The sequence below is a fragment of the Semicossyphus pulcher genome, unplaced genomic scaffold (assembly GCF_022749685.1).
Source record: "Semicossyphus pulcher isolate SPU_LCO1_2020_fin unplaced genomic scaffold, fSemPul1.0.p SCAF_9, whole genome shotgun sequence".
NCBI lineage: Eukaryota > Metazoa > Chordata > Actinopteri > Labriformes > Labridae > Semicossyphus > Semicossyphus pulcher.
Window position 1 is genome coordinate 10,528,562 of NW_027211770.1, and position 18,144 is coordinate 10,546,705.

Sequence of the window (18,144 nt, forward strand, 5' to 3'; positions counted from 1 at the left end):
GAGACGTGAATAACTGTAGGAGAAAGGAGAAACAGATTTGTAGGGAGGAGAGAGCGAAAAGGTAGAAAGTAATGGGAGGAAAAGCAAAGGAGGGGAAGAAGTAGGAGGAAATAGGAGACTGCAGCTTTGCTCTTTGTTTCACTCAAAACTAATCTGTTATCATAGGTCAAACCTACACCACCATTAACTATACAGAATTAACTTAATCCTTTGCTCAATGTTGTACCGTATTATTGTATAACGTATTATTCCTCTTAGATGGAATATCAAAATCCTCTCTGTGTCTCCAAACTTGAAGAAATATTTGTCTGTTTTAATTTAATGCATCACCTCATTATTATCCTTTTGTGGAAACTTCTTTTACAACCAGTTGATATTGTTCATTTCACACATAGACCCAAAATAATCACATGTACACATAGGACTGAACTAAATGCATTCATGGAGGAGTAACAAGGCAGACGTCTGTGCTCCTTCAATCCTCCTCAGATCACCTCAGCAAAGCCAAGGAGGCGAACTAACAACTCTCAAGCTAGTCATAACTTTGTACTCTGTACCAAGCCAAGTCCCTACAGACTGAGCCACTGCCCATAGAGGAAGTTGGAATCAGCGCTTCAGATTTTGTGTGTGGGTTGTTTAACAAGTATAAAGGTATTTTCAATATGTACATTATGTTTAAGTATTTATGTCTGAATTTGAGTGAACATTCAATTACCATAGCTTTAGGTCTGACCCAAACCACATACTTCACGACTTAGAGTTTAAAGGTAACTGGAAAGGTTAACAGTCGTTCCCTCCTGCACTCATTCACTTCTAATCATTTGTTGCAGCCATGGCTGTGTAGCACACAGGTGCTAGTAATTGTGTTATGAGTTTAATGTGCGATTAAAGTCTGTGACAGAAATGTTGCTTTATCAATAACCCTTGCTCCTCATGTGGGGAATTCCACTACCTTCTGTTAGATGTTTTTATCTCAAGTTGTACGTTTGATGTTAGACAGTAGATGTGAAAATGTGGAGTACAATATATTGTTATCTGACCTATCTTTTCCTACTTCCTGTAGGCAAACAGCAGTCATGTTAACAGTGGGCTGATCCAGAATGCAGTCGCCTTGCTGTGTAATCTCAGTGGAGAGGAGCCTCTATACCAACAAGGTACAGTATGTCTGCATTAGGTTTATATAGAGAGGGGAAGACTTATATTTTCTCTGCTTTGATAAACAAACAAACCTCCTGTTTTCTCTCCCTTTCTTGTTTTGTACTGCCTCTTTCACTAGCACTATTATTAGTAAGTGAGTAACGTGAGTCCCAGAGGCCTGTCTGTCATTGACCCTACGACACAGCATGCCTGTATCACGTATCCACTCTGTTAGCATCACTTATTGTCATGTTACTTGTTGACATCTTGTTTTCCCCAGCCTGCTGTCCTGCTGCAGCATTGTGCTTATTCAGGTCAACAACCTTGGCTCTGTGTGTGTGTGTGTGTGTGTGTGTGTGTGTGTGTGTGTGTGTGTGTGTGTGTGTGTGTGTGAGGCAGTGTTTTTGTCCTTCAGCTATGGTTAAACTCAATAATATTAGAATTCCCTGTCAATTGCAATTGATTGCAGTGGATCCAGAGGGGGAAGTCACATTCATGGTGTGTGTCTTAGGGTGAGGACATTTTTCAGAAGTTTGGTCTGTTTCGGTCCATTTCAGCACCAGGAGCTGGTTTGGGATTTAAGACTTCAATTAGGCAGAAGTACTGGGCCCTGCTGCCCATAGCTAATGTTTGATGGGCTGCAGCCTAAATCTAGCATTAGAAAGTGAATGAGGTAAATTCGAGGCCTCTGTGTGTATGTATGTGCATCTATGTGTGTGTGTGTTTGTGAATGCAAGTCTTCCACAGTTCAATTCTGTAATTGGAACTCTCAGTGGCAATGAACATGCACAATAATACTTACTTTCTCTATTTAGGGCTCTGCTCATTTCTGTCTGTCTTTCACTCATCATTTCGTCTCTCATTCTGTCCATCCACCCCCTGCCTCCCCAAAAACACCACCACAATCACCCCTTCCTCTCTTTCTATTTCCATTGGGTCAGCAGTGCGGCAGTTCAGTAGTCAGCATCATTATCGTCCAATCAGCTCTCCTCTCAACAAGAAACTGTCAACCCAGCACTAATACTAGCAATTAACGCTATCTCCCTCTCCTCTCCTCTCCTCTCCTCTCCTCTCCTCTCCTCTCCTCTCCTCTCCTCTCCTCTCCTCTCCTCTCCTCTCCATCTCTCCTTGTCCCTCCTTTTCCTCTTCTCTTACCATCTACTGTCCAATCAACTCATCTTCATCATTTACCCCCTTAATTCCTTCCTTCCTTGTTACCATTTTACCTTCCTCCTATCCTCTATTTCAGGCTCCTCTCCTCCCCTCTCCTCTTTCTCTCGTCTTTTAGTTGTGGTTCACTCCAGATCAGTGTGGTGATGGCAAGAAAGGAGGGAGAGGAGGAGAGAAGAGGAGGAAGGGAGGAAGCGTGTATAATTGGCTTTTTAAGGTGTGACAGAGAGAGGAGGAGAAGGGTGGTGTGTGAGCATGTATGCGTGTATGTGTGTTTGTGTGAGTGTGTGTGTTAGGAGGCAGTGAAATAGACAGTGAAGAAGAGCAAAATAGGGAGCTGTTTTTTTTTTCCACTGTGAATGTGTTTGTGCTTATGCTTGCGTGTGTGCGTGAGACTGAGAGGAGATGTGTGTGTATACGGGGGGCGGAGGATGCAGGAGCACCCAGTGTGTGTGTGTGTAAGAGAAAGAGAGGAGATGAGGTTTATAATTGGGCAGATTTGCCTCCGACTGAGATAATACCCCCTGGGGAATGAAGACAGAGGGAGCAGAGAGAGAGAAAGGCAGAGATAGGGAGGGAGAAAAGAACAACAGAAAGAAGAAGGAGATGGCAAAAAAAGCATGAGAGAGAAGAGAGAGGGAGGAGATGATAAGGCCAGGGAAGTAAAATGGGAGGTAAAAAGGGTAGCAGAGAGGTGAAAAAGAGGAACAAACACAGAGAAACAATGTGGTGCGTTTGAACAGGAGGACAGGAAGGAGGGATGAGATAATAGAGGAGAAAATGTGAGGGTGAAATGAGTGACAGTTTGATAGAGGGAGAGAGGGGGAGAATAACTAGATGGGGGAGTACTAGACCTCTCCTAAACAAAGTTCTTTAACTTGATATGATATTGGATGGCTCGGTTTCAATTTGTGAACATGTAGCAGACTAATGTGGAGAGTCATGGTTGTAATCTGATTATATAAGGATATGAAGCCCGCAGCTTCTCTACTCGCAGTGAATTTTAGACTCATTTTGTTGGCACGCTGACAAGCAGACTGTGTGATTTGATAAGGAAATGGACACATCTAGAGCATGCAAAGCAGCAAAAGTTCCCCCCAACAATTCAGAAGTGTTTGCATCCTGAGCAACTCCTGAGTTTCGTCTCAGGCTGACATGCTGACAAGGTGTCAGTTAATTTAAGCCGGTTATCCTTTAATTAATTAAAGAAGTCTGCAGGGGATCCATACGTCTGCAGAATCCTTGAAGGTCTTTGAGTTCCCTCTCTCGGTTTGATCCGCCACCAATCCTTTTTATTTCTCTTGACCTTCTTGTTGAAGCTCAGAGGATTCTTTTAGGTAATTGCCTCTGCGCCGGTGTTATCTACTTACTGTGTAACTTGCATCTATAAAGTGCCATTTAAAATGAGGTTCAGGTTTAGGATCATTTCCCCAAACGATGTCTAAAAAATTCTATAATGGTTCTTTCACACTTTGTCCATATGTGTCCAATCAATAAGAACGCCCCCTGGCATAATGTATACCACAAAGCACCGTCTTCCATATTAATATTAATATTAGCCAGCACCCAAGAGGTCATTGGATTTACAACTTTACATAATGACAATCAATCAGACACAGTAAATGTAATATATTGTAGTTTTTGCTGTGCATAGATTGCATTGATACCCATGCAGTTTACATCTCAGTCCCTAAATACAAAGTAATTGATTGATAAATATTTGTAAAAGGAAGGTAGAAAACAACCTCTCAGTGTGAATAAGCAATCATGCTGTGGTGGATTTATTTAGATATTTGAATATAACTAATGTGATGATCTTCCCAAACCCTAAACCTGACCACAACTTTACTTAGCTATAAAGTAATAATCTCAAAGATCTCAGTTTTCTTCTCTTTGGCGGCACCTATAGCGATAAACAGTAATTGCGGGGGCACACTCTTGATTTTCCTCGCTGACGGTCGCTTTCCTTTTCAGACTGTTTGCCTTCATCTGAGCGTCGAGTTTGTTTCTTTTTCTTTGGATGTTCACTTATTTTTGAAGTTGTATCTGTAGTCATCGATCTTTTCTTTGTTTGTTCAGCCATAGTAGATTACTGTTTACTCGCAACACTTGCAGAGACCGGAAAAGCAGCCACTTAGCTCCGCCTACACTCTGTGGCAGACCAACCACTGCTGGGTGATGGGAAATGTGTCATTAACTGGGCACCGCTTGTGATTTTTTTTGTAAAAGTCGCACCAGACACCCAGTCTGTAATACTGCAAATGCAAAGGCTTTCATCAGTGGGCCATAGGCTCAATCACCATTGTGTTACCTCATTTGGCGATAGATAGTGACTTAACAGACATTTATTTACATGAAAATCTTCGAGATTATTACTTTAAAATCCCATAATGCTTTTTGTACAGGCAGCTTCAGCATAGCTCTGCTGCTTTACTTAGACTATACTTGGCCTAAATAAATACTGCTGATTGTCCAAGTCAGTCAAAACACTGTAAAACAATCCTCGTCCATAACATCCCTTGAACATTTTGGGATGCCATTTCGCTGTTTATAGCTAGATTGCCATCAAACAGAGGTGCATATTAGAAGTTCTTCTTGGCTGCCAACTGCACCAAAAGATAATGCTGGGACCAGAAAGCCAACAGAGTTTGCAGCTGTGCCCCAAAGACTCAGAGAACATCACCAACCACTGCATTTTTTATACTGTTTAACTTGGATACATAAAGATAAGGTTCACAAATGGTTTAAAATGTACTAATTACAATACTATACTGTACTAAATTAACTAATTAGTTTTTGTTCCCCTTACTTGGCTGGACGTTACCTTTAAGTGTAGCTGATCAGAAGAGACAGTCATATGGGACGATTTTGTGTGAATTGAATGCCAATTGGAGACAGTTGCTGTTAGCTTGGTGGCTGTGCTTTTGTAGATTCAGTCCGTTTTTTTGGGTTAAGCATGAATGCTTAAAAGTGAGTGCTCTACAGAATCAGGTGTTGTCCATCTTTGTTAGGTCCTAGGTTTTTTTTCTGCTCCCACCCGATGTGTACCGGTTGCAGGCTTTGAGGATCACATCAGTATGGATAATAAAACCTTTTTGTGCACTTGGAGCACACATATATGTTGACTACCATGCTTCAGTCTGTCCTTAAAGAAGACTAACCCAGATGCTGCACACATTATTGGTGAAAGCCACATTATTGTAACTGTGTACAACCTTTAACTGAACTTCATTAACTAATACATTAATCATATGTTCTCAGTTTAATGGAGGTTTTTCCATCCCCTGACTACTTTCCTACTTTGCTCAGACAGTACTGCTCTGAGCCATCCATCCTGTTGAATCCCAATAGTACTCAGTCTACAGCCGTTTATAAATAGATAATACTGCAAAGCATCGTATAATGTCTATTTTTAACCTATTTAAATTCCAAGATAGGACTGAGCACAATAGTTTTACTAAATTATTCTTCCAGTTTAAGCATAAGTACATATGTGACATTTGGAAATGGTTTTGTTAGCAAAGATTGAGTTGCTTGAAGCTGTAGAGATACACAGTCGTCCATACGTGTCAGTCACATCAATCCTCATTATTGCATCTACACAAACACTCATGCACAGTACTTGGTCACTCTGTCATAATACCAAAATATTTCATATGTACCTGCAAAGGACCTGCCAAATTAAAAGTGGGCGTGTACTTATGGCCATTTGAGAGCATTTGAGATGGACAATTGGACAAGAGTGGTCTTCAGTTGTCAAAACTATGAGCAACATCAGTAGTCTCACTGAGATCTTGTGTGTTTACAGTGACTCACCAAGTTTTAGCAATTTGTGCTTTTGGTTTGTGAGTAATGCCCGAATTTCCCGTCGGGGATTAATAAAGTATTTCTGATTCTGTGAGCAGCATGTTTTGTTCTGATGGTACAGCTGGTTTAAATGCATGGACAATGTGAAAAAATCGAACTATTTTTAATGTCGACAGGTGGTCTGAAGAGCCACAGAGAACTGCCAGTGGGTGACTCAAATTGAAAATACTGGTGAATTTGGAATTAATGTTGGATATGCTTCAAATTGTCTTTTTAACTTCCATCTTTTTACTTTCTCTTCGGCCCTATTGATGCCTTTTCTTTGCCTCTGTTGCCAAAATGTCTTACCTCTCTTATGACAGTAACACACTATGTATCCTTAATTATATATACGACGATCAGCCATAACATTATGACCACCTGCCTAATATTGTGTAGGTCCCCCTTTTGCTGCCAAAACAGCCCTGACCGGTCGAGGCATGGACTCCACTAACCTCTGAAGGTGTGCTGAATTATCTGGTACCAAGACGTTAGAAGCAGATCCTTCAAGTCCTGTAATTTGCGAGGTGGGGCCTCCATGGATCAGACTTGTTTGTCCAGCACATCCCACAGATGCTTGATTGGATTGAGATCTTGGGAATTTGGAGGCCAATTCAAGTTACCTTGAACTTGTTGCCGTGTTCCTCAAATCATTCCTGAAACATTTTCTCAGTGTGGCAGGGCGCATTATCCTGCTGAAAGAGGCCACTGCCATTAGGGAACACCGTTTTCATGAAGGGGTGTATTTGGTCTGCAACAATGTTTAGGTAGGTGGTACGTGTCAAAGTAATATCCACATGAATAGCAGGACCCAAGGTTTACCAGCAGAACATTGCCCAAAGCATCACACTGCCCCCGCCGGCACATGCACCCGGCCTTCCACATGATGTAAAAGAAAATTTGATTCATCAGACCAGGCCACCTTCTTCCATTGCTCCGTGGTCCAGTTCTGATGCTCACGTGCCCATTGTAGGCGCTTTCATCAGTGGACAGGGGCACCCTGACCGGTCTGCAGCTACTCAGCCCCATACGCAACAAACTGTGATGCACTGTGTGTTCTGACACCTTTCTATCAGAACCAGCATTTATTGTAAGCTTAATCCAAAAGGCAACTGGACTTGGTTGAAGTTCTTTCACCTCTCATCCAAAAGGCTTCTTCAGTTCTGACAAAAAATATAAGCCTCTGTAGGTCAGTAGTATGCTAATAGATGTGTAACCAGGAGTGAGCTGTGAACCCAGTAACACTGAGAGTTGTTAGTACCCCCTGGTGTTGATGGGTCGTTAAGCTCACATGATCCTGAGTGTGAGTGTGATCTCAGCTGATTGGGCAGAGAATTCAACACTGCATTGTCAATGGATGATAGGTGTCTTTGGCCACCACCTCTGTTAAGGGATGTTTTTTTCAGCTTAACATAGATGGCTTCCTTGACACCTCTTTCAAACCAAGTCAAGAACTTCAACTAAGTCAAGTTGCCTTTTGGATTCATCTTAGAATTACCATGACGACTGCGAACCTTCACCGACAACCAGCATTCACTTTTTCAGCAGTTTGAGCTACAGCAGCTCTTCTGTTCGGACCACACGGGCCAGCCTTCGGACCCCACGTGCCCATGACCCGGTCACTGGTTCACCGTTTTTCCTTCCTTGGACCACTTTTGGTGGGCACTGACCAATGCAGACCGAGAACACCCCACAAGAGCTGCAGTTTTGGAGATGCTCTGACCCAGTCGTGTAGCCATCAATATTTGGCCCTTGTCAAAGTCGCTCACATCCTTACGCTTGCCCAGTTTTCCTGCTTCCAACACATCAACTGTGAGGACAAAATGTTCACTTGCTGCCTCACATAATTCACCCACTGACAGGTGCCTTTGTCACTACATAATCACTGTTATTCACTTCACCTGTCACTGTTATGGCTGATTGGTGTATGTTGTAGGCTGTTGTATGTAAATGTGTCTCTGCTCTGGAGGCATGTGTAATGCAAACAGTTGGGACAATAAAATCTATTTATGTAAAGTCCCAATATGATAATATGCTTTGATTTCTTTAGTAAACCATCAAAGTTATTTTTAATAATGCAGCTGTTCTGTCTGTTTTATAGGAGACTAAAATATCAGGAAAGTTTAGAGAATTATTCAAAACTTTTTTGGTCTCTGTGTTTTAGTAAAGAGCGCTTCGTATAATAATGGCAGCTTTTCTTAACAGATAAGAACATAAAAATGTTATTAACATATACATGAGCTTCTATCTAGAGCAGAGTGTTCATCTGAACAGGACTGCATTGTCAGACCACATTAACAGCAGAGGAGGCCTTTTTTTTTGACTGAACAGTCCAAAGCAGAGCAGTCTATTTATTTAATTATGAAGCAGCTTGACAAAGTAACAGTACATCTCCCTGACAGCAGGCTAACTTAACAGCTTTCTAGTGTCTGCAGTGCTGCTCCTCCACTCATAAAAATAAACACCCTCACATCGTCTACACTCTAAATAAAGATCTATTGGAACAGAAAATAACACCGGGTGTATTTTCCCCAGTGAAGACTGTAATTTAATTCATTTGTTATTTAACTCTCACATATTTGTGCACAGAAATAGAAGTACAACTTTGATAGGCACAGTGTTAAGGCACTGGAACACACATGTCTTTTCAATCTCGTCAGGTTAGAATTCATCGTGTCTTCACTTACCGAGATGTGTGATCGCCTCAGGGACGGAAGCCTCTCGAAGCTTGCTACACACATCGAGCTGCAAAATGCAGAATATCTTCTGTGTCATGTTAAATTTAACAAGCAAAGGAACATGGTTTTGCACTTTAGTACGAGGTATTTATTCAGGCTTTGCAAGGGTTAGCAGCTTTACAACTTGTTCTACATGGGCGGTTTTCTAGGGAGGTGTGATGGAAGGAAAGAGATATGAAGAGCAGAACAGAATATATTTTTAGACGAGCATCCAATTTGAGTTCTACTTTCTCGTTGCTGTTTGTGTTACCACTCTGTGGGCTTGGATGTGTTGATACTGAGCTGATTTTCACAAATTAATTCAACCCCCAAAGCTTCAAGGTCTGTTTAGATTGTCAAATGTCAAATCCAGCTATTTTTTGTCTGCAAGATAAATTGGTGACAATGAAATGCTAATCGACTGAGGAGGGAGAGTGTCCCTAATCCTGTGCAGCAGCTATCGATCTATTGTGGAGTCAGACCAGAGCCTGCAGCTACAGACATTAACTCAAGTGAGGCTCAGGTGTACTGTTTTATACCTCTGACATACATGTAGGAGAGAGTGAGATGAGTTTAATCATTCAGGTAGTAGAAATAGCTTTTTGATTGGTCTAACATTCTTGAACAGAATCTGTGTTTTTCTTAAGATAACAATGTTATATGTTAACAGGTTTGGGTCTGTTATGATGTAGCCTGTGCCAGATGTAACGTACTTGATAGACTGTCATCAGAGTGAAAGTTGTGATGCCAACGAGCATCCAAAAACCCACTAACTTTGTCTAATGGTTTTTCTTTGACTGCACAGGCCTTATAGAGGTGGTGGTGAGCACGCTCTCAGAAGCTGCACAAGTCCACCTGGATGGAGAGGGGCATGCTGGGAGGAAGGTCAGCCATCTTGTGTTACAAGCCCTTCTGGAGCTGCTTCATAACATCCTTAAACAGACATCTGTTGTCGTCCGCTCCGCACTGCAGGTATGAACACTCAAACATAGCTAAGGAGAACCAGACTGATCTCTCTCTAACATCGATCACTAAGCTGCCTTAGAGGAGAGTATTGTCACATAATGCACTGAAAAACATAAAACACACCCTCCAGCTTCATCTTGGAGTTCTTCATTAAATTAACATTGAGTATCAAAGTATGCTCTACCACAGTGACAGAGATTAGGGTCGGTCTTTTGCAGTCACTTCTACAGTAATCTCTATTTACAGATTCTACATAGAAATGTAGAGTCTGTAGGCAGGGACGTGGATTTTAGGGATGGCAAGTGTTCTGGTTTCCATTTGTACTACACTTGTAGTCCGAGTAATATTGTCCAATCACGTACCAGCAGGCTGCGGCGTATGCAGGAAAAACAGTCCGTGTGGAGAGCAAAAGCAGGCGGAACGTAATGCGCCGTAATGACATCCAGGCTCCCATCAGTGTGATCTGACAACGATTTAGCTTCTTAGTAATCTCTATAAACAGATATCTCCATGCTAACAGCTAACAATCTGTTCTAGATCTAAAATTCAACTTGAGACAAATTCCCTGACACTGTGTCATGACAGCCGTTCAGAGTTCAGATTTCCAGACTTCCTCAAATGCATCAGAAATGATCGATCCGACCTCGAATCGAATCGAATTGAGAAATTCTAATTGATACCCAGCCCTACTGACAACGTTATGGAAATGATCCCTATAAAGATCGTCCTTTTATTAAAGAGAAAGATCCTTTTTGTGTCACCAGAAACAGAAGTCTCATTCAAGGAGAAGTCTCACTCTTAAATCTCGTTGGTGGTGAGATGTTACCTGAACAGGACGGTGGAGGCGTGAGTTAGAATTGGAGAGAGGATTTGTTTACGTAGAGGCCTGCTAGCAGGAATATACACTCACCGGCCACTTCATTAGGTACACCTGTACAATCTAATGCAGTTCAATCCAACAGCACTGCCTTGGATTCTGCTTGTATGAAGTTTAGTTTTTGTTGACTTTTGTTTTGTTGAGAGTCTGAAGTGTCTAAATTCAATTCTGTTTATTACTGAGGCCAAATGTGTTGTACTGAACTAAATTATATTGAGATGTGTCTGTAATTTTTTGTCCTCCATATTTACATACATGAGGGGGACAGCTCTGAATATAATGCAGCTCAGTACAGCCCCACCACCAATTATGACCTTGACTCTGAAATATCATAAGAGTCATATCACTTAACACCTCTATGACAGCTTGTACAGGCAACATGAGAGCAAATCTTATGACTGAGCTGGTGTATTGGATTACATTAGATTTATCAGGTGTACCTAATGAAGTGGCCGGTAAGTGTATTTCAGAAGCCATGGGTAAATATTTACCTGATCGACGACGAAGATGAGGCATTTGAACCACCATCCTGTTCTTAAATATGTTCTTAAATGATTGTTAGTCGTGTGTTTGTTTTGTTTTGCTGGATCATGTTCTCTGGGTCGTTATGGGCTGCTGTATTTCCCACATTGATTCACCACTATTTACCAGTTCCATCTCTGTTGAGCACAGAATCACAAAGTCAACTCCCCCCAAATGTTGCCCTTGTATCATGTCCCTAAAGGCGTGTGTGTGCGTGTGTGTGTGTGTGTGTGTGTGTGTGTGTGTATGTGTATGTCTGTGTGTGTGTCCATTGATGTGTGCAGTGGAAGCTAGCAGGTTTAAGCAACTGCAATATTGAAGTTGTAGACTCAGGAGAAAGCGGATGAGGTCCCGAGTCCATGGGACACACACACACACACACACACATACGCACACACACACACACACACATACACAGGCATACACAGAGGGGCCTGTCTGGCTATGTCCCTGCGGCCTCATTATCACCACTGGCTTTGTCCTCAGCTTGCCTCCCTACACAGAGACACACACACACTGACATACGCTCACACATACACATACACACCAGCCCCCATCTCCCCATAGTGCGCACCCCAGCCCAACGCATACATATTAATGCCTGGACAGGGGGGTGGGGGAGTAAAGGGGAGGCAGGGTAAAAGACCGGGTGGAAGAGAGAAGGACAGACGAGGGAGAGGGAAGGATGGAGAGATTGAAGGAGAGACAGAGATGGAAAAAGGAGCAAGCAGAATGTGCAGCGGAAATCAATTCTGCGAGAAATGCAAAGCTCATTAAAAAGAAAAACTTCAGCCCAAACCAAATTCATTTGGGTAATAAGGTCTGATAAGGACAGAGGACGTGACTAGAGCGCTCTCCCCAAACTATTACTCTGCTGGTCAAGAGAGAGAGAGTCAGATTATATATATCCTACAGAACAAAAAAGGGAAGCAGAGGGAGAGCAAAACAGAGAAGAAGTGACTTTGGATGAGAGGGAGAGAAAATGTGTGCCAGTATTAATCACATTATCCCAGCACTAATTGGCCTGAAGTTCCACTGTAGGCATGAAGTGAACTAAAATAAGCCAGAGTGAGGGACAGAGGTGCTAATGAGGGGGGGCAGGAAAGAAGGAGAGTGTGAGAGGACTAAAGACCTAATGAGATACAAAAACTTGCTGTGACAAATCTCTTAAACCTGTGTTTTACTGAACACACCTTTTTAAAGTGTTAAAATGACTCAATGTATGCAGAAAATCTAGTTCCTCTCTTATCAGTGTGTCTCTCTCTGTCTGTCTCTGTCTGACAGAATCTGTCCTGGCAGGTCTCTGGATCCATCATTATTGACTGTCAAATCTCTATAAATGATTTAACGCCTGTGTGTGCGTATGTGTGTCTGCGTGTGTGTGTGTGTGTGTGTGTGTGTGTGTGTGTGTGTGTGTGTGTGTGTGTGTGTATAGAGCCAGAGGCTATCTTGTCCAGCAGTGGAGATGGAGGCAGCAGAGAAGCTGTTCCTAGAAAACCGACCCCTGAGCCAACTCAGCACACTCCTCATTCACATGGTGAGACCAACACTCACAGGGCCAGTGTGTGTGCGTGCATGCATGTGTGAAAGTGCCTTGCATGCATACATAAATATTTTCTGTTTCCCCCTGCATGCATGTCGGTCTACTGTATGTCTAAATGTATGCCTAATACTGTCTGACAAACTGTGTATGTATGCTTATTTATGCAAGGAAGTGAGTGTGTATGTGTGTGTTTGTGTGTGCATGTTACAGAGAGAGAAAGAGAACATGCATATTTGTCTGGTTATGTGTTTATTTTTTGCCAGGAATAATTTCTTCACACGAGTAATATTTGCATCAGTTAGCAGACAAAGTGATACAAGTAGAAAACAAGTCATGACACAATTTAAAGATCAATATAAAAATGTAAACCGACTTCTTATGCAGCACTTTTCAGCAGTTGTTAAAGCCCCCCTCCAATGAAAATCAAGTGTTGAACCTTGTAAACATCTCCATGTGGTGTTTTTCATGTGCTGACATATCAGGGACAACATCAGCAGTCATATCCATGGCTAGGCCTGTCTGCTTTTAAACTGCAGTGTACCAAGGACAGGCTGAACGACACGTTTTCAGATTGGCAGGTTTGAGACGTCACAAACCTAAGGAGCCAATCCCGTTAATGGACAGGGTGACGCTATGCATATCATTATGTGCAACCTATGGCAACCACTGTGGCGATGTGCGAGCCAGCTGTAACTGCCATCATAATTTGTGCAGACTGACTACTGACTACTAACGTTAATGTTACTACTAATTACTACATTTCAAGCTAGCTAACTTTCAACAAGTTGTCACTAAACGATGGCAGAGACATGTTTTGTTTTTGCGTGTGGGCGGGGACTATGCAGATTTGGGAATTTTTAATGAGGGAGAAGGAGGAGATGCCTTGGGAGGATTTTTACAAGGTAATTAAACATATTTTGCAAAAAAAACATTTATTATTTATTACAATTTATTATTTCAAGCAGAGCTTTTTATATGTTTTAAAACACGACTGGAGCTAATGTTCCGCACGGCAATAAAGCAGAGACACAAATTCTGTAAAATTCGAGTCAATTCACTAACCGAATGAAACTATTAACACATGTAACTAAGTGTGAAACATCTGTCATCACTGTGAACAGCAACACTACTGAACAAGCGTGTTTAAAAGTTCCTAATTAGCTGTTTTCAATGGAAGTGTGTGTCTGTCTGTTATGGTAATGAAGTTAATCAAGCAGCCCCACAGTAAACTACTCTTAAAGGATGAAATGCACTTTCACACACACACACACACACACTCTCTGTGTCCTCTGTCTAACACTCTGACTCTGCTGCATGTTATTCAGCGAAAGAATGTGTTTAAATGCAGCATGCTCCTTGCAAAGTGCGTGTCTGGTTCAATGCAGATGATTATTCTGGTTCACTGAAGTAATTATACTAAAGTTATTACAAATATTAATCCTACAAATCTGCAGAAAAGGCTCTTATATCTGCCAGTGCAGAATGATGTAATCTGAAAAACAGGAAGATAAGACGGAGTACAATCTGGACTCTTCTGCTCAGAGGAATGTGGAAATGTTATTGCGGTAGCCATTCATACAACACCTTCTGGCTCTAATAACTCTGCTGGGAACTGATTAATCACTTTCAGGAATTATTATAATAGAATGTTTTTCTCATTCAAATATGATTTAAATAACTTTCTCTGTCTGCACTCAGAATCTCACAATGATGATTGAAATACTTTAATATTAGCGTTACAATCTAATTGAATTGCTTGATGAATGGAGGTCTTTGTTTCTTACCTTCTGCAACTTACTTTACATTAAAAATACATGTGACATGATTTGCAAATATTTCAAAACAAATGAGCGACAGGTCAGGTGTTAGAGAAGATAAGGTAGAGGATTCTGATTTTGAAGGAATAGAAGAGAGGGAAGAGGAGGAAATGAGATTCACAGGCAGGAGGAGAGGAGGGAAGAAAGACGGGGAGAATCCATGCCAATGAGAGAGGGTGCTGTGAGGCATCATGGGAAGTTCAGGACGTAGAGAAGGGGGGGTTAGGAAAGTGGGAGGAGGTGAAGAGGAGGTCTCATGGGACACAATTGAGGTTTTTACTGATACTTGACACATTGAGTGTTGGGTGGGCGTCTGTGTGTGTGGTTGTATGAGAGGGTTAAGGGGGCAGCTGACACACCCCCGGCCTCTAGGCAGTCCCGTTGCCCCATGGGAGATTAGTGGGATAGAGACGGCAGAACCGTCAATATGATCCCTGAATCTAATATCATTAAAACAGAAGAACACACTTATGCTACAAGAAGACAGTTCTTAAGAGTAGTGGGATAATTATGGATGCATGGTCTGCAAGTGTTTTCATTCACTCTGTGCATTCAGTTAATTAATTTGGAAATGGATCAATTACAAGTACCAATATAAGATGTAAACAGTATCATCTTGTTAAACATTACATGATATGACCTCTAAAAGAGTTGATGAAACCAGACACAATAAATCCCTTCTGGCAGTGTTTCTGTGGATCATTCAATCAATTATTATTAAAAAAGATTTACAAATAAATAAATAAATACAGCCGCACTTTACAGCAAATTCATACATTTTGCACAAATTTTATTTATACTCAAATACACATTTCTCATGTATGTTTCAATACACTGCATGCACAAGTATGCCTTTGTTGTTTGAGTTATTCTCACATTTTATTTATGATAAATACTATAAGTTCTGCTAGAACAAGTTTCTCTTTACTCCAGTCCATGGCCTTGGGCAACCACAGTAACATAAAGTGAAACATGACGCATGCTTTTATGTCATCACACTTTTATCTTCTGCTTGTAGCTGTCCGCTGAAAACCAGGAGGTTTGGGAGGAGTCTGTTCAGTGTCTGTCCCTCCTGGTTCAGCTGTATGGAGGAGAGGGTTACCACTGCCTGTCACCGTCCTGTTTGCAAAACTTTTCACATGTGCTGCGCACACACATGCACACCGAGACCCCCCGAATCCAACGCACAACACTCAGAATCATCAAACGGCTGGTGAGTGCAGTGCACACTTAGACATGCAGACACAACATACCAACATCTATGCATATACACAAAAATGTTCACACACGTCAACATTGGTGGCTTGACAAAAAAAACACAGACCTCAATGTGTGTTTTATGTGTGTCTCTTTGAAGGTGATAATACTGGTCATATCCCAGCATGTTCGTATCTCTGATTCAAGAACATGCTCCGTGTTTGTCTGTATTTTTTTTTGTTTGCAAACACTGCATAATGAAAATATGGGAACAATACAAACAGACGTGCACACACACCCAGAGAGAGAGAGAGACAGCCCTGCTGTGCTGCTGTTCTGTAAATAGAGTGTGTGAGTTCACCAGAACTAGACTGACAGAGGGAGCGAGACAGAGAGGTAGATAAAGTGTTGGTTTGTATCTGCCTGTCACTCTCTCTACGAGTGTCTGTCCAATTTTGTCTGATTGTCAAATTTTGAAGTGATTTGTTGTACAGGCTGAAGACGACTCGTAAGAGAGCGCTCTGCGGTGAAGCAGGTGAAGATTAAGTAAAGCTTCTACTTTCTAAATGCACTAAATCACATCAGCTCCATGAAGTAACTTGGAGAAAACTGAAGCAGCTGCAGTTCACATACCCCAGAAAGTCTACCAGATTTTAACAAGGTGTCAGTTTTTTATAGACACACAACAGTAAGATGAGGCTGTAGCAATTCAATTATACAGACAGACATTTTATTGAGGTGTGCTGTCGACTTTAAATTGGCAGCCTGTTCAGTTGAATTAAAAAGCCACTGAGAAAGTTAACAGAACAGCAGGTAAATTATTGACCAGACACTCCTTCCTCATGAGACAGAGCCAGTTCTGAAGCAGTCAAACAACATAGTTTGTATTCAATCTGCAGTCTTGCTTTCCAAGGAACTAAAGTCATTCTGGATGTTTCTGCTGAACGAGATCTGTGCCTAGTAATTTCTCAAACCTTGAACAGGGATTTTTGGCTGCCAAAGCTCAACAATACTTGGCAGATATTTGAAATGATTATATTAGTTTATATAATGTAATTCAGGGTTTTGCAGAATTCTCCAACATTAAATTGACCATCTAGAAAACTGACGGGGTTGGTCAGCAGAGTCCAGTAAAAATACATTTCAAAAAAACAACTCTACCAGTTTAGGAAAGTGGTTGATTTTTCTAGAGCCATATAAATTATGTAAAGTGAATTCCTAATGTTTTGACTCGGCCGCAGGGTTGTGAGTTTCTGCATGTAGGACACAAGGTCAGCTGTCACCCTGAGATCATGTTCTCTGACTGAAGCCTGTGCCTGAAAACCACCTCACGTTTGTAGTTGTGTGTGTGAGTAGGACAGAAAGAGAGAGAGAGTTTGTGTATTTTTGATTCTTCTCACTAATTACTTCCAGCCACCTGATCCACCCACACACAAAATTTTGTCACACACAGTCTTACCTCTGTCTCTGTTCCTGTCCGTCTCATGTAGCAAGTTTGTCCTCTTGTGAAACTCCCTCATTACCTCGTGTGCTTACAGCTACAGTCACATCAAGGTGTGTATTCACTGTCCTGCGCACCACCCCGCACTCACAAAACTGTGTGCGTGTTTTTTTGCTATTTTTTGTGTAGCTAATGAATGAGTCACGAAGCAGCTTCGTACTACGGACAGAAATCAGTACCCATCTACCCATCTGCACCTTTTGTCATTTAAGTCATGCACATTAGCTCATTTACAGGATAGTGAATAGTTAAAGTACCCTCAGAGTACTGTCACTATACTCCTCCCTCACTTTGTACCTATTTTCTAATGACGTCCAGTAGCTAAAGTTTGGAACAAACCCTTGAACAGGATCTTATAGCTGCTTGCTAAGTTGTCTTGAATCTCCTTGTCAATCAGCCGATCAGTCTGCAGAGATCAACGTGCACCTTTAAAAACAGCATCAGAGGTTCATTATCCACAAATCAGAAATGTTCACACATATACCGACTCAGTAACACAATGACTCACACATCCACTTTCAAACACACTCCTACACACTCAGAGAAGTGCCTGCCCTTTAACAAAGGCTTTTTAATTATCTTTCATTGATTTCAGGGCTCTGTTAATCTCAATCAAAGATCCCGCTAATAGCTCTGAAACTGCAGACGAGGAGAGAGGGAGAGTGTGAATCAAGAGTTAGTGAAATGTTCAACTTTTTTTTCAACACACAACTTGGAGAGACTTAAAGGGGAATGCTAATTAAATGAAAGGGAATTCCTAAGAAGTTCTCTGAGAAACAAGCATTTGTTCTTTCATTTAAACCGGTTTGATTTTCATTAATACAATCTTTTTTAAACTCTGGCATCATAGA

General features: G+C 41.5%; 1 protein-coding gene across 1 annotated transcript in view; it reads left to right on the forward strand.

Moving 5' to 3' along the window:
- The window catches only part of ulk4 (unc-51 like kinase 4), an 84,279-nt gene that overhangs the window by 55,973 nt on the left and 10,162 nt on the right, over window positions 1-18,144 (forward strand). Inside the window, exons 31-34 of the mRNA XM_069656585.1 lie at window positions 1,064-1,154; window positions 9,676-9,842; window positions 12,671-12,772; window positions 15,614-15,808. Coding sequence (XP_069512686.1) covers window positions 1,064-1,154; window positions 9,676-9,842; window positions 12,671-12,772; window positions 15,614-15,808 — 555 coding nt within the window. The remainder of the gene's footprint in view (window positions 1-1,063; window positions 1,155-9,675; window positions 9,843-12,670; window positions 12,773-15,613; window positions 15,809-18,144) is intronic.